This window comes from Sciurus carolinensis, chromosome 11 (assembly GCF_902686445.1).
Source record: "Sciurus carolinensis chromosome 11, mSciCar1.2, whole genome shotgun sequence".
Classification (NCBI taxonomy): Eukaryota; Metazoa; Chordata; class Mammalia; order Rodentia; family Sciuridae; genus Sciurus; species Sciurus carolinensis.
The window spans coordinates 5,852,695-5,873,647 of record NC_062223.1 but is presented as its reverse complement, the minus strand read 5'-3'; the positions used below and the strand labels follow the sequence as shown (position 1 = coordinate 5,873,647).

Below are 20,953 nucleotides of genomic sequence, written 5' to 3'. Positions count from 1 at the left end.
AAAAAACTTTTTGACAAAAACAAAAAGCCCAAGATGTATTCTCAGCTGAATTCTACCAGATCTTTAAAGAACAACAAAGGCCAATGCTCCTCAAATTATTCCATGAAATAAGAAGGGATGGGATGCTTCCCAATTTATTCTATGAAGCCAGTATCACCCTCATGCCAAAATCAGATAAGGACATATCAAGGAAAGAAAACTACAGACAAATATCCTGATGAAATTGGATGCAAAATTCCTTAATAAAGGATCAACAAATCATATTCATTAACATATTAAGAAGATTACACATCATGACTAAATTGGTTTTATTCCTTGGTTGCAAGGCTGGTTTAATATATGAAAATAAATACATGCAAGTCACCATATAAATAGAATTAAGGACAAAAATCATATGATCATCCCAATAGATGCAGAGAAAACCACTGACAAAATTCAGCACCTATTCATGATAAAAACAGTGAGGCAACTAGGAATAGAAGAAATTTGCCTCTACATCATAAAGCCTATATATGTAAAATCCAAAGCCAACATATAGCAAATGGGAAATAACTGAAAACATTTCCTTAAAATTCAGAATAAGACAATGCTGTCCACTCTCACCACTCTGATTTATTACAGTGTTAGAAATTTTAGCCAGAGCAAATAAGCAAGAGCAGAAAATCAAAGGGATAAAAATAGGAAAGAAGTCATATTATCATGTTCGCAGAAGTTATAATCCTTAGAAGATCCAAAAACTTTTACCAGAAGACTGCTAGAGCTAAAAAACAAATGCAGCAAAGCAACAGGTTACAAAAATAACAAACAAAAATCAGTAACTTTCCTATACACCAGTAATAAATCTGCTGGGAAGAAAATCAGGAAAATAATTCCATTTACAATAGATTACAAAAAAAAATAAATAAATAAATAAATCTAAACAAGAGGAAAAAACATTACAATGAAAACTACAAAAGAAGATGAAGAAGAAGGAAAGTGCTTCCAAAGTTCATGGATAAAGAGAATAATATTTAAATGCATATTACCAAAAGAAATATACAGTTTTAACACCATCCCTATCAAAATACCAATGAAATTCTTCACAGAACTAGAAAAAAAAAACAAAACAAAAACAAAAACAAAGTACTAAAATTCAGTTGGAAGAATAAAGACCCAGAGTAGCCAAAGCAATTCTAAGCCAAAAAAGCAATGCTGGAGGTATTACAATACCTGACTTGAAATTATATTACAGAGTTACAGTAACAAAAACCACATGGTAATGGCCTAAAAACAGGAACACAGACAAATAAATGGTACAGAATGAAGACACAGAGACAAACCCACACAGATACAGCCATCCAATCCTTGACAAAGGTGCCAAAAACACACACTGAAGAAAAGACAGCCCTTAACAAATGACGCTGGGAAAAACTGATTCTGCATATGTAGAAGAATGAAATTAGACCCTTATCTCTCAACTCAAAGTGCATGAAAGACCTCAGGATTAGACCAGAAACGATGCGACTCCTGGAAGGAAATTTAGGGTCAGCACTGCACCTTTAGGTACAGACAACTTTCTCAACAGGACCCCTAGCACTCAGGAAATAAAGCTAAGAAATGGGATCACATCAAATTAAAAAGCTTCTGCACAGCAAAGGAAACAATTAGGGATGTGAAGAGAGAACCCACAGGATGGAAGATCTTTGCCAGCTACTCTTCTGACAGAGGATTAGTAATTAGAATATATAAAGAATCCAAAAACTGTACAACAACCCTCCTCCACAAATAACCAAACTAATGAATGGCAAATCAAGACTACATTGAGATTTCATTTCACTTCAGTCAGAATGACAGTCATCAAGAATATGAACAATAAGATGGCAAGAAGAAGGCACTTTTCATGCTGTTGATGGGACTGTAGATTAGTGCAACCACTGTGGAAATCAGTATGGAGGTTCCTCAAAAGACTAGGTGTGGAGGCTAGGGTTGTGGCTCAGTGGTAGAGCACTTGACTAGCACATATGAGGTACTGGGTTAAATCTCAGCACCACATAAAAGTAAACAAATAAAATAAAGGCAATATGTCTATCTACAAGTAAAACTGCTTTCCGCGCTACCCAGGGGGGGTCCATACGGCGTTGTTCTTGATTCCCGTCGTAACTTAAAGGGAAACTGTCACAATGTCCGGAGCCCTTGATGTCCTGCAAATGAAGGAAGAGGATGTCCTCAAATTCCTTGCAGCAGGAACCCACTTAGGTGGCACCAACCTTGATTTCCAGATGGAACAGTATATCTACAAAAGGAAAAGTGATGGCATATACATCATAAATCTGAAGAGAACCTGGGAGAAGCTTCTGCTGGCAGCTCGTGCCATTGTTGCCATCGAAAACCCTGCCAATGTCAGTGTCATATCCTCTAGGAATACTGGCCAGCGGGCTGTGCTGAAGTTTGCTGCTGCCCCTGGAGCCACTCCTATTGCTGGCCGCTTCACTCCTGGAACCTTCACTAACCAGATCCAGGCAGCTTTCCGGGAGCCACGTCTTCTGGTGGTTACTGATCCCAGGGCTGACCACCAGCCTCTTACAGAAGCATCTTATGTCAATCTGCCTACCATTGCTCTGTGTAACACAGACTCTCCTCTGCGCTATGTGGACATTGCCATTCCATGCAACAATAAGGGAGCTCATTCTGTGGGTCTGATGTGGTGGATGCTGGCCCGAGAAGTTCTGCGCATGCGTGGCACCATTTCCCGTGAACACCCGTGGGAGGTCATGCCTGATCTCTACTTCTACAGAGATCCTGAAGAGATTGAAAAGGAAGAGCAGGCTGATGCTGAAGAAGCTGTGACCAAGGAGGAATTTCAGGGTGAATGGACTGCTCCAGCTCCTGAGTTCACTGCTACTCAACCTGAGGTTGCAGACTGGTCTGAAGGTGTGCAGGTGCCCTCTGTGCCTATCCAGCAGTTCCCTACTGAAGACTGGAGTGCCCAGCCAGCCACTGAAGACTGGTCTGCAGCTCCCACTGCTCAGGCTACTGAGTGGGTAGGAACAACCACGGAGTGGTCTTGAGCTGTTCTGCAGAAACTTATTAAGCAAAATGGAAATAAGGTTACGGAAAATAAACACCAGTTTCTTAAAAAAAAAAAAAAAAAGTAAAACTATATTTTAAAAAAAGGACTCTGCATGGAAACTTCATACGACCCAGTTGTACCACTCCACTTTATTTATCCTAAAGAATTAAAGTCATCATAGTACAGTGATACATGCATACCTATACTTACAGAAGTACAATTTACAACAACCAAACTATGGAACCAGCCAAGATGTCCATCAGTGGATGAATGGATAGAGAAAATGAGGTGTGTATATGGTACCGCCGTTTATTGGTGACGAGTTCTGCTTCCTTAGATGTTGAATTATAACATCAGAGAAACACGCCAAGGCAAGCATATATTAAGCAGATTTTATTTAAAAGTAGTAATGCAGACTTCTCACAGGAGGAGGAAGGGGGCCATGCTGATATTCTAGAATCCCAAGAAGTGAGCCCTGCATCTTTTATAGGTTAGGGTCTCCTTTGTTCTCTCCCCCCTTACTTCTCCTTCCTGTCTACCTGACTAGGCCCAGGAGATGCCAGGGACATAGCAAAAAAGGTGAGCAGCAGATGGCAGGGGAAGGGCCACAGGGAGGATCCGGGCAGGGAGCAGCCCAGGGGCCATTAATTAGCAATTCCCTGCCTGCAGCTTTTTGGGAGGGGCCATTAGGCAGGTAACCTTGTGACCAAAAGGGCTCTGGAACACTGGCATTCCAATCTCCCAGGGGCGGTCTCCAGCTTCCCAGACTCTGGTGGCCTCCATTCCTTGATTTGACGAGATTCCCTGTTCTACACTAACTGCCCGTCCTCAATTCTGGCTTCATATACACAGAGGAGTTTTATTCAGCTATATGTTAAGTGAAACAAGTCAAATGCAGAAAGTCAGGGTCGTATGTTTTCTCTCGTATATGGAAAGTAAAGAGGAAAAAGGAAAAGTGTTGAGGGGGATCTCATGAAAATCAAAGGGAGATCAGTAGAAGAAAGGGACAAAGGACAGGAAGGAGGGGAGGGAAAGGGAAACACCAGGGAATGATGTCGGCCAAATGATATTCTATTGTGTGAATGTACGAATATGTAACAATGAATCCCACCATTTATAATTATAGTACACTAATAAAATAAAATCCAAGCCACCATAAGGCTTAAACAGGTGATTATTTTTTCTTTATGTTTTATTTTGTTGTTATAAAACATAATTTGGTTCTCTCTTTTCCAGGGTCAGAAGTTTTGGGTTTTTTTTTTTGTTTGTTTGTTTCTTTTACCTCCCTTATAAATGAGGGTTTTTAAAAGCACTGAGGATAGGAGACACCTGCTTCTTCCGTCTCTGTCTCCCAAACTCTTGACTCTTAAGCCTCTGACATGACTCAACATTCTGAGAACAAATTTCTGTGCCAGCCTGGGACTTTCTCTGTAAATCATGTTGGTTCTCACATTCACTTTCACATTCCCTGTGCATGGAATTTGAGAAAGAAGTTATCCAAATTTCAACCTTTCTTTTTGATAGAAAAGTCCTATAAAAAACTCTCCTCTTTTTAACCTGCTGTTGTGATTGGGACAAATATCCTCCTGAAGCCAGAATTAAGGACAGGTAGTTAGTGTAGAAATAGGAAATCGGGTCAAATCGAGGACATGAAGCCATGAAGCCATCTGCCTCTGGAAGCTGGAGACTGCCCCTGGAAGAATGGAATATCAAGGATCTCCGGAGCCCATTGATTACCAAATTTGCCTGCCTTTATCAAGGAGTGCAAGCATGGAGCTGCTAATTAATGTCCCCTGGGCCGTTGCCTGCCTGAATCACCTTGGTCCTCCCCCTGCCCATGGCTTCTCACTTAATGCAAAACCAGGCCTAGTCACATAGACAGGAAGGAGAGATAAGGGGGGAGAGAACTGGAGAACAAAAGAGACCCTAACCTATAAAAGATGGAGGGTGCGCTCACTTCTTGGGACTTTAGAACATCAGCCATGGCCCCCTTCTTCCTGCCAGGAGAAGTCTGTATTATTACCTTTAAGTAAAACCTGCTCAATATGCTTGCCTTGGCTGCTTCTCTAGTGTTCAATCTTCAACATTAGAAGGAGCAGAACTCGTCACTGGTAAACGGCGGTATCAGATTTGGAGGTCCCACCGAGACTTATGCCAAGGTAAGTAAGCTTCTCTCTCCACGCACCCCACATCTGTTTGAGGTGCATCTTTCTGTCTCTTTATTTTTGGAGGGCAAAATGGGCACCCGTTGGCTACTTAAATGCAGTTAGTGCAGCCGCCATTCTTAAGACTCGGGTGAGAGGTTTCCCGGCCCAGGTAAGTTTCCAATCACCTGCTCTGTAGGCATGTTGGACTCTGCTGAAGTCGTTTCCTACTTTTCTGTCCAGGCCTGGAGCACAATTGCCACCAGTACACAGTGTCCCTAGTCCTGATCTGCCCAGGATGCGTGGAGGAGGAGGAAGGGTTGGAGCAACTGCGGGGTTCTCAGCCTGGGCTACTCTCAGGTGGACCTCAAAGATTCCTTCTCTGGACTCCCCCTCCTGACCACCCTGAGGGGTATCCAGGGTGATCGGTAGACAATGGCACTGAGGGAAAGCGCCAATTACCTTTGCCTCCGTATGGGCCATACAGTGCACAACACTCCCGCACATCCACTCCCTCCTGGATGCTCTCCTTCCCTTGCTGGTCAGACATTAGGAATTCAAACTGTAGGATTAAGGCCTGGGATGAGTAGTATGAAAGTGCCCAGGTTCCCTTTGTTCGCATAGTTAGCCTTCACTAGTCTAGACACTAGAGTCTCCCCATTACTGTTCCTGTGCTTAAATGTGCTCATGGTGTTCTCTTTAAGCTGCAAGAGGGAGGCATTTAAGAATCCCTCCCATGAGACCCTCCAAGCAAAGGGCGTTATACGCCTAACAACCAATAGGTGTCCCCTCACCCTCTGGAGATTCCTTTAGTCTACAGGGCAAAAAGATAGGCAAACGGCACACTTTTTACTCTTGTCATCGTTTTTCATAATTAGGAGTTTATAGTGGCAGGAGGAAAGCAGTAATGCCCTTAAGTCTGAATCCTCCTGGGTCTCTAGCACAGGGCAAACTAGGACTCTAGCACTTTGCCGAAGAAGGCCAGAAATAACTTTGGCAAAGCCAGGTAGTGAGAGACGGGTTTTTCTGGACCGTAAGGAAGCTCAAAGTTAGGGAGACGTCCCTAATAACTCAGAAGGGAGCTTCTCTCTCAACAGTATTGCCAGGTTCACCACTAGCCTGCATACTGCTAAATTGCAAATGAGCAAGAAAAGTGCCTTTCATATGTTACCACGCTTGCCATCAATAATCTCTACCATGAGAGGTGAAAGCCTTGAGGAATCGCCTACTAAGGGAGGAAAATCGAGGGGACCCTCCCAACTTAAGACAGACAAAAATAAATTTAAAGAGGCATTTGGAGGATCCTAATAAATATTGAGATGTTTCAAAACTTATGCCAGGTATTTGACTTCACCTGGAAAATTATGCTATTAACCATGTAGAGCACAGGCAGTTCACAGAAACCATCCTAACTGGGATTCGAATAATGAGTAGGATGCCTAAAAAACTATTATGCAGCCTTCAGGAAAGTCCTGCTATTTTCATGGAGAGACTTAGGAAAGCAATAAGAAAACACACCACTCTGAATCCCGAATCCATAAAGGGCCACCTACTTTTAAAGTATACATTTATCATTTAGTCAGCCCCAACCATTTAGAGGAAATTACAAAAATTGGCACGTGGCCCTGATCAATCCTTAGATGATCTTCTCCAGCTTGCATCTTCCATTTTTTAATAGACATCAAAAAGAAAGAAAAGGGAACATATAGGCAAGAAAAAGGACTTATTAAAGATCATTCAAACTGGTAGAAACTTTTAATGCCTTGCAATAGCCCATGCAATTCACCCATTTTAGGAGTTAAAAAGCAAACTGCCTAGTCCAAAACCTTAGAATAATGAAGCAGTAATTTCCCCCACCCTGTAGTTCTTAATCCATACACTTTTATCTTGGATTCCAACTGCTGCTTGGTTTACTCAGTTAGATTTAAAAGATGACTTTTCCTGTTTGTGCTAGACTCTGAATAGCAATTTCTGTATGCCTTTGAGGAACCAGATACTGTATCTCAACTAACCTAGACAGTGTAGCCTCAGGATTTAGATGGCCCTCACCTGTTCCAGACAAACCTTAGCTAAGGACTTAACAAAATTCAGAGATAAAACATCTGTGATTGTTCTCCAGTAAGTAAAGTACATCCTTTATGTGCCTCCACCCAGGAGGAATATCAAAAGGCCATTGCAGAACTCCTAAACTTCTTACTAATAGGAATGAAAAGATCTCAAGAAATAAAGCTTAATTATGTCATCAACAGGTTCAATACTACAGAAAATAGCCACTGTAGGACAATATTCTGCCCCAGGAATATCAAGAAGGGGCCTTACTTCAAGCTCCTGTCCTCAGCTTACCTATGAAGCAAGATTTAACCTGTTTGTCACAAAGGGGAAAATAAATCCTGGTTAAGCAGCCATAGGCAGCTCAATAACCAATGGCAATCTATCTCAGTGAGGAACTTAGCAAAGTAGCTTCATTCTCAAAAGTAATGGAAAATAAGGTCTTATAATTTTCTTTGACATCCAACCTGTCCTGATGAGATGGCTATAATGCCCTAGGCACAAGGTTTCTGTTAAAACCTGTTAGATCCTTCCAGATCTCAGTCAAGGCTTACATTGAAATGTAAATAAAAGAAGCCTAAAGATTCAATAGGAGACCGGTCTCAAACCCAAGGAAAAAAAGGTAAAAAGAGCCTTACCTAAACTCCAGCAAAAGTAAATTTTATGGTGCCTTACTAAAGTAATTAACAGCCAGATCATTTTTTCAGGACTCTTGTTTTTTTTAATTCTATATTTTTTTGAGCTCATGATTTTTTTGATCAGTTCTATTTTTTATTCAACTAGAGTTTTTGAACATCTGTTACATTGCAATGGAGATTCACCTATAAAGTTACAAGGCCTTTGATTTTGTGTTATTTGTATGTCATGCTGTCTGATGTCATGTTTTGTCTGTATCAAAACTGAGTGCTCCTAAAAGTAAAATTTAAAAAAATGGATCCAGATACTTTTAATTCACGTGATTTAAAGGTTCAACTCAAATTGGGTAAACTAATAAAAGTAAAATGTCTTTGAAAATAACTCGCAAGTCTCTAGGTGGTCAACCTAATAAAATACTGATGTTAATAAAATGTCTAATATCAATTGTTTCTAGGACTTTTCTCCAACAGGAAAGAGACAGCAAATAATGTTCAGGACACTTGTCTGATATCTTGGTTTTTACAGAATAAGTGAATTAAAGTTAACATGTATGGGATTACTCAAATGTGTTTGTAAAGACATCTGATTAATTTACAAAGTTAAAATGCTAATTGTTAAATAACATCGAGTACTTTTAACTCCTTAAATTCCATGGGGTGTCATACTTAAACATTATTGGTGTTTTCATAGGTTAGTAAATAAAAGGGTTTAAACTTGCTTTGCGTCATCACTAAACTAAAAACAAGGTTACTAAGGGTTATGTCCTAACAAGTGCAATTCTATATACAAAGGGTCCCAAAAGTTTCAACTGGGTTTCAATTAGAGTACTATAAACAACAAAATATTTAATTTTATTAAAATAGAGCAATTTATCTAAATTCAAAAATTTCCTAAGAGTTGTTTCAGAATGTGGACAAAAAGGAGTCAACAGATAGGAAAGAGAAAATAAAAGGTTCTGGGTATGGAAATATATTTAATCAAAAAGAAAAGGAAATGTTTCTGGGTAAGAAAGTGCTTGTGTGATGGAATATATGAGGATCTAAGTAAGTGCTAAGAAAGTCTATGTAAGTAAAGGGCAAGTTTCAACAAGTTTGTGTATAACTAAGTTGGTTGTATGTATATGAGACAGTTGAAGCTATTTAAGGTTTTTCCTAAGGTGAAATACTAATGTTCTGATATAAGCCAAAGTTTAACCTATATGGTAAAATGACATGGTAAAATGACAAGGATTTGAAACACTAATTTACTCTTAACTTTGTGTCTATTAAGTTTTATTCTTTAGACAATTAGTCTTAAAAATTGGGGTGTATACAATTATGGTTAAACAACTGTTAGAGTATTGTACTATGTTACAGAGTCTACATTTTTCTTTAAAAACTTAATTTGGTAATATAAAAGTGTCAAGGTAATTGTGAAATGGTCACTAGTTGTATATTAAATGTGTTCATATTTTCCAGGTATACAAGTTTTTAAAGCAGGGAATTTATCAAGCTCTGCTATTCTCCAGATTAAACTTGTCTGTAATGGTAATCTTAAACTTATAAAGAGTAAATTTTAATTGGGGATTTATTTCTATCATTTAATGTTCTATTATAGGACCTGCTATTAATAGGGTATATGTAAAATTTGTTACTTTTTACACTGAAATAAAGAATTTCAAATATAAAGGTATTTATAAAAGTTAGAGCCTGACTTGTTTAAAGGTTAATTTTGTGAAACATGAAAACATTTTGCCACTTTATCACACAAAAGGAAAGTTAAAAGCTCTCTCAGCCTTTCTTTGATTCATGTTTTAGATACAATGTTAAATTGTGTTAATCATAAAGTTTATATAGGCTCAGGAAACAATATATGTAAACTTCTTAAAATGACATTTAAGAAAGAAGCAAAGATCAACATCAAAATTAGAACACTTAAGATCTGTAAAGAGCCACGCCTTACCTGAGATAAGGCTCTGCCTCCCACCTTACTGCATGTTAGAGTGACTCCAAAATAAGTCAGACTTCAGCTTATTTAAAGTTATAGTCAAAAGATTGGTTCTGGTTGTAAAAGTAGTGTGATCTCAAATAGGGGTTCTCAGTCAAAATTCAAGATAGCTATTATACAAGCTGAATATATTTTTACTCTTGCTAATTTCATTTTGTAAAACTGTTACCTGTTAATGTTTTGCAGAAGTAGGTGCTTCAAGAACACACAACCTAGGTAACTTGTGATAATAAACCATCACCTATAGAACAGATAGTGGTAACTTCCAGTACTAATGCAGACTCCAGTTAGATAAAAGGGTAAATAACTGTAAAGTTATGGGCATCGAAGTTAAAGCCCAGTACTCTTACTTTATGACTGGTGAGACTGGCTTGCTGGATGATTAAGATCAAACTTAGAGATTGGAATTAAATACAGAGGGCAAAATAGATCTTTTGCCCTCCATCAGCCTGAACCCACGAACAAGAGAACTTCTCTAAGGAGCTTTGCAACTCTGGGTCACACAACCTCCTGATCAGGGAGATTGTTGAGACTAGAGGATGAAAAATCACTGAGTGCATCTGCTGCAGAGGAGGGTCATGGAAAAAGGGAGACATCCCTTGATGCTCCCAAAGGAAGTCACCTCATCAAGGAGACCCTGCCTAACCAATGGCACTGGTGGAGCTAAGAAGCTGCTCTTAAGTTCTCTACAAGTGGCCCCTGTGGGAACTCAGCTGACTCTTTAACAAGACAGGAACCAGGTCAATTTGACCAGCTTGATCTTAGACACCCAGCAAAACAGTTAAAACCAAAATATAGCCATTCTTGGGCATTTAAAAGAAATAATAGTTAAATGTAACTTAAGATGTACACTTGTATTAGCCCACTAGAATAAAGACTGGAAGCTACAAACGAAAGAAAGATTCTTCAGCAAATGTGCCTGATAACTATCAAGAGAAACTGCCAGAGTCAGAAGTTTTTAGTCAGTTTAAGACCTTCCTAAGCTACACAGGTAGACTTAATCTATGTTTGCTCATATGATTATCTAGCCCTAAGTAACAGAAGTATAGAGATCTCTACTAAACACAGGTTATACCAATAAAGGGATATTTTACAAAAATCAGATGACATTAAGTAGCTTAACTATATTTTCTGGGGACATCTATGACATTAAGAGTTAAACGTTGTGTTTACATTCCTGATAATCTGGACAATGTTAAAGTCCCCAAATAAAGGCCTTGTCCTCTCCGGACTTTGTTAGGCCTCGTTATGGGAACAATTTCTCAGTTCTTCCACCCCCTGGTGAGAGATTGACTTGTCATTTTCATGATACTCAGTGGCATGTTCCAGATGCTGCAACATTTACTTTGTACTAATCTCATTTCAGTACTCATGTCTTTTTGTTCTTCTATCATTGAGCACCCATCCCCAGATGACTTTACAACCTGTTCTTCCCCAACCAGACTTCTACCTTGGACCCCTCGATTGACCTGATTTTAAAAAAGGAATTCCAAACTGCTTGCCCCTCGCTGCCCCCTTTCAGCTTCGAAGCAGCCAGAACGACCGACGCCCCCATTCTCTTCCTTACAGCAGTTAGGAGTTCCTAAAGCTATAGGGGGGAATGAAGCCAGAATTAAGGACAGGTAGTTAGTGTAGAAATAGGAAATCGGGTCAAATCGAGGACATGAAGCCATGAAGCCATCTGCCTCTGGAAGCTGGAGACTGCTCCTGGAAGAATGGAATATCAAGGATCTCCGGAGCCCATTGATTACCAAATTTGCCTGCCTTTATCAAGGACTGCAAGCAAGGAGCTGCTAATTAATGTCCCCTGGGCCGTTGCCTGCCTGAATCACTTTGGTCCTCCCCCTGCCCATGGCTTCTCACTTAATGCAAAACCAGGCCTAGTCACGTAGGCAGGAAGGAGAGATAAGGGGGAGAGAACTGGAGAACAAAAGAGACCCTAACCTATAAAAGATGGAGGGTGCGCTCACTTCTTGGGACTTTAGAACATCAGCCATGGCCCCCTTCTTCCTGCCAGGAGAAGTCTGTATTATTACCTTTAAGTAAAACCTGCTCAATATGCTTGCCTTGGCTGCTTCTCTGGTGTTCAATCTTCAACATTAGAAGGAGCAGAACTCGTCACCGGTAAACGGCGGTATCACTGTCGGGAGGGGGAGTCCGGAGAAGGAACCTTTGGAATCCACCCGAGAGTAGCCCGGGCCGAGAACCCCGCAGTTGTTCTAACCCTTCCTCCTCCTCCACGCATCCTGGGTAGATCAGGACTAGGGACACTGTGTACTGGTGGCAATTGCGCTCCAGGCCTGGACAGAAAAGTAGGAAACGACTTCAGCAGAGTCCAACATGCCTACAGAGCAGGTGATTGGAAACTTACCTGGGCCGGGAAACCTCTCACCCGAGTCTTAAGAATGGCGGCTGCACTAACTGCATTTAAGTAGCCGACGGGCGCCCATTTTGCCCTCCAAAAATAAAGAGACAGAAAGATGCACCTCAAACAGATGTGGGGTGCGTGGAGAGAGAAGCTTACTTACCTTGGCATAAGTCTCGGTGGGACCTCCAAATCTGATACCGCCGTTTACCAGTGACGAGTTCTGCTCCTTCTAATGTTGAAGATTGAACACTAGAGAAGCAGCCAAGGCAAGCATATTGAGCAGGTTTTATTTAAAGGTAATAATACAGACTTCTCCCGGCAGGAAGACGGGGGCCATGGCTGATGTTCTAAAGTCCCAAGAAGTGAGTGCACCCTCCATCTTTTATAGGTTAAAGGTCTCTTTTGTTCTCCAGTTCTCTCCCCCTTATCTCTCCTTCCTGCCTACATGACTAGGTTTTGCTACTAGGCCTGGTTTAGCATTAACTGAGAGACCATGGGCAGGGGGAGGGTCAGGGTGATTCAGGCAGGTAAGGGTGGTGGGGACATTAATTAGCAGCTCCTTGCTTGCAGTCCTTGATAAAGGCAGGTAAATTTGATAATCAATGGCTCTGGAGATCCTTGACATTCCATTCTTCCAGGGACAGTCTCCAACTTCCAGAGGCAGATGGCTTCATGGCTTCATTTCCTTGAATTGACCCGATTCCCTATTTCTACACTGACTACCTGTCCTTAATTCTGGCTTCACTACTCTTAGACATTATTGTTTACATAAACCCCAGCACCAAGACTCAACCGCCATGAGAAATCCATGGCACGGTCATGGGGTGAGACATCAGCCTTAAGTGACTGCCTGGCTGCCATTTCCATTTTCATAGCGTATTAGTCAGGATTCTCTAGAGGAACAGAAGCAGCAGGATATATATCACATATGTGATTAAAAGGGGATTTATAGCCGGGCACCCTGGTGCACACCTGTAATCCCAGCAGCTTGGGAGGCTGACATAGGAGGATCACGATTTCAAAGCCAGTCTCAGCAAATTAGCAAAGCCCTAAGTAATTTAGCAAGACTCTGTCTCAAATTAAAACTTTTTAAAAAGGGGGATTTATTAGATTGTTCTCCATGACAGAAACTGAACCGTCCCACCATAGCCATCTGCAGGCTGGAGAGCTAGAAGAACCAGTAGCTGCTCAGTCCAAGAAGCTGAAGCCTCGGAACCCCAGAGAGCAACAATGCAGCCCCAGCTTGGGATGAAAACCCTGGAAGCTCCCTGGAGAGTCTGGTCAGTCTGCTTTGGAAGAGTGAAGGAGCTGAGTCTGAGGTTCTCAGGCGATTGCAGTAGCAATCAAGAGAAGAGTTGGGCTGTCTGTTCCTGGTTCCCCAGGATCACACCTTTTTGTTCCATTCAGGTTCTCAACCTATCAGACAGTGCTGCCCACATGTAGGGTGGTTCCCCCGCACCCCCCTCCCTCCCATGCTGTCCCACAGGCCAGTCCTTCCTAGAAACACTCTCAGTGATACACCAACAAGCCTCTAAATCTTAGGCATTCCTTAAATCCAGTTAAGTTGACAATTCAGATTACCATTGCAATAGATAGTCTAGGAATAACTACTAAAAATAAATTAGGTGCAGTGGCCCAGTCAAAGTGACTCAGAGGCTCAGGTAGGAGGATCACAGGTTCAAAGTCAGCCTCAGTAACTTAGTGAGGACCTGAGCAACTTAATGAAACTTTGTGTCAAAATTAAAAAAGGCTGGGGATGTAACTCAGTGATTAAGTGCCCCAGATTCAATCCCTGATACTAATAAATAAATAAGTAAATAAATAAATAAGGTAAACATTAATGGGATGTTTACAAATATGTATGATAGAGATCTAATAGTCATCTATAAGTTAGAACACTGAAACATTAACTGCTAGACATAAGTTAAAGTACTCTTCGCTTCTTAAATTCTAAGACTATAGGTGTATATATATAATTTATATAATTGGATCTATTAAATGTCTTTTCATAAACTGTTGGCATATGAAAGAACCATTTAAGATGGCTTTCTTTCTTGAACTTCACTAGAGAACAAGATTACTAAGAGTTAAAATTCTAATTTACATGGACTTCTCCATACAAGAAACAAAAAGAAATTAAGATGTGTTTCAACAAGATAGCTGTAAGAGAAAGTGTTTTATTTCATTGTGGGAAAGCATAATTTTGTCTAAACTCAAAAATTTTTTTAAGGATTGTTTCAAAATGTAGATTTCACGAAGGAATTAGAGCAGAAGGGAGCCACTGAGTAGGAGTGAGAAAGTTGCAAAGTTATGAAAATGAGTACTATTTTTTAGTAAAAAACTTTTATAAGAGAGCGTTTTTAGATAAGAAAGGATCCTGTATGGCAAAATAAGATTCCAAATTGAAATGACTGAATTGTTCCAAAATGGAAAAGGAAGATAAGGGCAAAACTAGAAGTTTAATGTCTCAGAAAGTTTGTGGAGACTGAAGCTTGTATAAGGCCTAACCCCCCACAAGCAGCTGCCTCTAGGAACCACACCTTGGCAATATGGCGCAATCCTGCTTCTCTCCCGGAATGTCAGTTTCCCGCCAGCGCGGCCCCATCACTCTCCACCGCCCTGCCTCAATCCCCTAGCGACAAAGCTTGCCCAATCACCTACTGCCCAGTCCCATACCCTGGCCTATGAGACTTCTCTCCACTCTATAAAAGTGTGCACATTCTCAGGATAAAGCGGAACTTCTCTGGTGGACGGACAGTTGGTGTCACCTCATTCTTTCAGCTTGTGTAAGGAATTTTGAGTGACAGAGTTGACTATAATTAAGAAAAATTACTTATTTTCTAAAAATTAATATTTAATGCACTGGTATGAAACGAGATCTAATTTTCTGTTTAAAGTAATTAAGTTTTCTTAAGATATTAAGATACTCCTGGTAAAGTTTACAAAAACTGGCCTAGAAAGCAAAGATTTTGCATTTTACTAAGATAATTTCTCAGGTTTTCTGCTTTATTTTTGATTACTTTGGAGAACTAAATTTTGAGTCTTCTATTACATTTTAGCAGATCTTGTCCCACTCAAGAACACCCTGAATCCTTTTTAAAACTCTGTAAAGTCTTTAAGACCTCATTATGTAAAAATAGACGGAAATGCACACACACAAAAAAACCCCTCAAGCACAACCAAGTATTTAAGGTCTCAGGGATGTTCTTTTCACAGGGGGTTGAAGACCCAACATTTGCGTATGTCATTTCCTGTCTTTTGAATGGAGAAAAATAGAAGTAGACTTGCATACTTGAGATGTTTCAGGGATGCCTGAGAGAGTTCTTGCCTCCCTGGCTGCAGAGTAAGCAAGCCCTGTGGGATGGGCCAGTGTTACCCAGTGGTTGAGAGATGTATAAAGCACACTGTTTTTCTTCTCAAAAAGACATGATAGGTTTGAAGCGCACAACTCACAAGATCATGGGCAATTCAGCGTTTATCCCTGAGAACTAACCCCTTAGGTGCATGTTAAGAAACCAGAATTATTTTAAGGCAGAGGATTAAAGTAATTGATTTTTTTCTGCAGTGCACCTTGGCCCACAGTAACTTAAAAGAGTGGAGAAACATGACATTAAAATAAGACCTCAAACTCCAAAGAAGCGACTTTTAAATTTGACCCTTGGGTTTTCAACAACAGGGACAAGATTGAAGAAAACAAACAAAAAAGCCCAGAGGGACAAACATGGACTTGAGAAAAAGCCCAATCACTTGCCCCAGTGGTGGGCAGTAGGCCCCTGCCCCCTTGGACATACCCAAAAGTGCCATATGAGAAAAGGGGAACTAAGGAGGCCTGGAGGTTACTCCTGCTTAGAGAGCCCGGGCGTAGGAGTAAGAACGCCCAGGGTTTATCCACAGCTGGGTTATGCCCCGTCTACAAAGAGGGAAATCACTAACAAGAGATCGCCCTTCCTTCTGAAGGCAAGAGGGGGTCATCTGTTCTAGTTATAGCTGTCCTAGAAGACTGAAGATGTCCGAGTCTCTTCAAATTGCCTTTGATCAACTGGACATGGCCTCAGGTGACTCTAGGTGGAGTAAGGATACTGGCTTCCTTTAGGACACAGGGCTCTCAGTTCTCTGGCTTATGTGAACCTCCTGGACCCCCTTCTAATCAGACTCGTGTTGTGACCGGCACTGATGGAGCCCCAAGGCCAAACGGTTTACAAAACCTCTAGCTTGTTCAGTGCTTGACTTGGGGTGCTCCTCCTTTTGAGTAAGGAGGTGAGCTCGACGGGATTGCTAAGCTCCTGCAGCCAGCGTTACTTAAACGATTTTGATATGCGTGTGTGTCCAAGCTCTCCCGATTGAAGGCGTTAAGTTTGGTGACTTTCTGTTGCCATGAAAGAATCATCCATCGGTTTGTCTTACGGCTGCGCTGGGCAGAAACGACGTGGTGCCCGTCTCCCTTGGCACTGGTGTTCGGAGGGACCGACCCAGCACTAACTGCTGCTGCATAAATGGAGAAACTCTCAGCAGACAGAGCACAGCCCGCTCCCTACAGCCCGGCAGCTTCCAAAGCCCCGCCCGGCCACGGCAGACCTCCCAGCTGGCTTTCCTCGGGGTCGGCAGCAGGTGGGCCCCGCCCGGAGCGCCCGCCCTGGCCGCCCTCACCGACCGCAGTCCGCCTGCCCTCGTCCCGGTCCCACGCAGCTGTGAGTTCAGGGCGTCCCGCAGCCCGCGGTTCCACCCGCGCAGCCGCGCAGCCTCGCAGCCCACGCCGGCCTCCCGGCATGCCCCGCGCGGGGCGTCGGAGCGCGCGTTGCCTAGCTACGCGGCGGCCGGAAGGCGGCCGGGTGGGCGGGACTTCCGGGGCGGTGGTTGCATCAGATTCTGGGAAGCGTCTGTCGCTGCGGCCGCGGGTCCTAGGTTCCCAGCGATGGCAGGTTCTTCCGGAGAGCAGGGTGAGAGGCGCGCCGCGTGAAGGGGCGCGTAGGGGACTGCGGGCGGCGCGCCAGCGTCCAGCGGGGTTCTGAGGGTAGGGGGCTCGGGGCGGGCAGGGAAATCTGGGGCAGGCTGCGTCCAGCGGGATTCTGAGGACAGGGGGCTCGGGGCGGGCAGCGTCCAGCGGGGTTCTGAGGGCAGGGGGCTCGGGGCGGGCAGGGAAATCTGGGGCAGGCTGCGTGCAGCGGGGTTCTGAGGGCAGGGGGCTCGGGGCGGGCAGCGTCCAGCGGGGTTCTGAGGGCAGGGGGCTCGGGGCGGGCAGCGTCCAGCGGGGTTCTGAGGGCAGGGGGCTCGGGGCGGGCAGCGTCCAGCGGGGTTCTGAGGGCAGGGGGCTCGGGGCGGGCAGCGTCCAGCGGGGTTCTGAGGGCAGAGGTCTCGGGGCGGGTAGGGAAATCTGGGGCAGGCTGCGTCCAGCGGGGTTCTGAGGGCAGGGGACTCGGGGCGGGCAGCGTCCAGCGGGGTTCTGAGGGCAGGGGGCTCGGGGCGGGCAGCGTCCAGCGGGGTTCTGAGGGCAGGGGGCTCGGGGCGGGCAGCGTCCAGCGGGGTTCTGAGGGTAGGGGGCTCGGGGCGGGCAGCGTCCAGCGGGGTTCTGAGGGCAGGGGGCTCGGGGCGGGCAGCGTCCAGCGGGGTTCTGAGGGCAGAGGTCTCGGGGCGGGTAGGGAAATCTGGGGCAGGCTGCGTCCAGCGGGGTTCTGAGGGCAGGGGACTCGGGGCGGGCAGCGTCCAGCGGGGTTCTGAGGGCAGGGGGCTCGGGGCGGGCAGCGTCCAGCGGGGTTCTGAGGGCAGGGGGCTCGGGGAGGGCAGCGTCCAGCGGGATTCTGAGGGCAGGGGGCTCGGGGCGGGCAGCGTCCAGCGGGGCTCTGAAGGTGGCGAGAGTCTGGATGGATAGCGTCCAGCAGGTCTCTGAGGGCAGGGGCCCTGGGGTGGACACCCTCCTGTGGGGGCTCTGAGGGCCATGGGCGGGCAGCGTTCAGCCGGGCTCTGACGGGGCCTGGAATGGCCAGTGTACAGCCTGGGATCTGAGGGCAGTGGGACCTGGAGTGGACAGTGAATCTCCAAGGTGAGAAGTGACCAGTCCCTGAAGCAGTGGGTGTCTCCAGAGCAGGTAATGAGTTCCAGGGGCGAGCAGTCTTGAGGCCCAGGTTCCAGGGCATTGGGTCCCCAGGAGTGGCACTGGGGGCCTGGGTTTTGAGGAGTGGTCCTCAGAATTCTCTCAGGCTGGAGTACCAGCCTGACAGCCACCGACCCCCGCCAGTGAAGCCACGCCCTCCCCACTCTCAGTTTCCTAGTTGGGATGCGGGAGGTCTCCTTGCACACCCAATTGGGGAGGTAGCCCAGAGTCAGACAGCCTGTTTCTAGTTGGTGCCTCAGCCAGACCTCATCCCCTCCTACCCCAGCTGGACTCTGGGGGCGGGCAAAGTCTCAAGGGTTGTTTTGGTTTTCTGCCCAGCAAGGTGGGCGGAAGGGCACCTGAGGTTGGTGCTTAGGGAAATGGGTCAGAGGAAGCCAGAGCTACATGTACACACACATAAAACAGCTTGGAGTTTACCAAGTCTTTCATCTTGGGTTGAGCCAGCAGTCACCATTGGGATCTGCCTCGTCAGAGCATTACTGCCCACTTTATTGCCAACCTGGGAGACTCCCTGAGGAGGCAGCTCTATCAGCTCCCCCAGGTCACTCATGTCACCAGGGGTAGACCAGAGCCTTGGCGGTCAGATCTCTGAAGAGCAGTGTCTCTTTTCTCACTGTTCCTTCTGAAGGTGCTGGAAAGAATAGAGACTGTGGCCCAAAATCCTAACTGTCCAGAGCAGACTTTCCAAAGGAAACATTCTTGGCATAGGTTTTATTCTCTCTGCTGGTGAGAAGTAGTTGTGGTTCTGATATCTCCTCTCCCTGACCCAGTGTAGGTCATCCTGTGGTATCCCTTGTTCCTGAGACCTCCACTGGGTTCTAGGCAGGTGGACCTGACCACCCTGGAAACCCAATGATGTGGCGCACCCAGATGACAGGGCCGTCTGTCCTGTGCCTGGTAGCAGAGCTGTGCTGCATTCCACTCAACTGGTGTGCCTGGATTCCAGCACCATCTCCACATGCCCCAGAGTTAACAGCCCTTAGAAGTCCACCCAGACTCCTGTAGAACAGCAGCAAGCCTAAACGCTCACCCCTGGAGCCCACCTGGCAAGACTGGAATCCCAGCTCTGTGCCTCCTGACAGCAGCACGGGGTGATGGTGTCCATCTGGGAGGGAGCTGTGGGTAGTAAGCTCATAGACATAAAGGTCTCAGGACAGTGCCTGACATATAATATGTGCCATGTCTGTGCAAAGCTAAAACCCACGTCTTCAGTTTATATGTGTGTGTTTGTGCTAGAATGGGGGTGTTTTGGTCAGTTTTTCGCTATTGTGACTAAAAGGCCTGGCCAGCACAGTTGTAGAGGAGGAATAGTTTATTTAAGTCCTCATGGTTTCAGAGGTCTGACTCCATAGAGAACTGGCTCCACTCCTTGGGGCTCCAGGTGAGGAAGAACATCTTGACAGAAGAGTGTGGCAGAGGGAAGCAGCTCACATGATGATCAGAAAGCCGAGACTCCAGATATAAAACATATACCCCAAAGATATGCCCCCAGTGACCACCAGCTCTCGCCACACCCTGCCTGCCTTCAGTTTCCACTCAGTTAATCCCATTGGTACATTAATTCACTGATTGGGTTAAGACTTTATAATCCAATCATTTCTCCCCTAAACCTTCTTGGATTGTTTCATGCATGAGCTTTTGGAGGACACCTCATATTTTCAAACCATATCAGAGGGGTTTTTGTTTGTTTCATGTTTGTTCATTTTTTAGTTGTTTCAGAACTTTAGGCTTCCAGATCTTATGGGATTTGGCTTATTTCTGGAAATTGCTCTGTCAGTGGAGATGAACCCCACATGTCTGGCAGCAGGTAGACTTTCTCAGCCTGAAGCTATAGGGCCCCGGTTCTGACTGGTACACTGCCCACCCCACTCCACACACAGACCCTTCCCTGAGCTGAGCCTCAGAGGTAAGAGCATGGGTCCTTCTTTCAGGAAAGAGGAAATCAAGTGAAGTCATGAAACCCTCACATCACAAACAGATATTCTTCATGTCATGTTTCCCATTTGGGATTGTTTTTTATTCCAAAGGTTGGGATCATTGAAAGTGACCATTTTCCCAGATTTTTCAAGGAGGCCCCCTTTTCTGGACTCTCTTCCTGAAGTTGACTGAGAACATGGCGTCTCCCTCTTGATCACGTGGGTCCCAGTCTATCCCATAGTCCTGGTGCAAGCCCAGTGCTGAGTGGAGCCTGCAATGATGGTTCATACCAGAACCTCTGAGGTGGATGCAGCTCATTTCAGGGCCTTTTCCTGCAGACTCAGGACCCCACTTTGGTGGCTTCTCATAGGTCAGACTTAGCTTAAATTTTACACAGACTAGAAAGGTCATTATAATCTTAACCCAGCCAGCACTTCCCAGCATGCATCAGTCTGGCGCTGTCCTAAACACCTGTTTGTCCTCCCTTGCAGCTGTCAGAGCAGCTCTTTGCAGTAGGTACTGCTGTATTTTCCTGTGAAGATTGGAACCCTGAGGTCCAGAGAGGTCAAGTGAGGAGTCCCATGTCTTCATAGCTAGCCAGAGGCAGAGCCAGGGTCCCCTGGGCAGGTTGATGGCAGCAGGATATACTGTGTCACCTTGGCGCATACTGTTCTGAGTAACCGGAAGGCTCCAGA

General features: G+C 44.7%; 2 protein-coding genes across 3 annotated transcripts in view; both read left to right on the top strand.

Annotated features, from left to right (window-relative positions):
• Nucleotides 1–2,095: 2,095 nt before the first annotated feature.
• Nucleotides 2,096–3,062, top strand: LOC124958922 (40S ribosomal protein SA-like). The gene has a single exon (XM_047517517.1). It carries the CDS (start codon nucleotides 2,160–2,162, stop codon nucleotides 3,045–3,047), a length of 888 nt encoding a protein of 295 aa, XP_047373473.1. The 5' UTR covers nucleotides 2,096–2,159; the 3' UTR covers nucleotides 3,048–3,062.
• A 14,009-nt stretch (nucleotides 3,063–17,071) lies between these two features.
• The window catches only part of Cars1 (cysteinyl-tRNA synthetase 1), a 63,265-nt gene continuing 59,383 nt past the window's right edge, over nucleotides 17,072–20,953 (top strand). Inside the window, exon 1 of one of the 2 annotated variants that reach the window (XM_047516792.1) lies at nucleotides 17,072–17,169. In XM_047516792.1, coding sequence (XP_047372748.1) covers nucleotides 17,145–17,169 — 25 coding nt within the window. In that variant the 5' untranslated portion in view covers nucleotides 17,072–17,144. The remainder of the gene's footprint in view (nucleotides 17,170–20,953) is intronic. The other variant, XM_047516795.1, reaches the window with a different exon arrangement.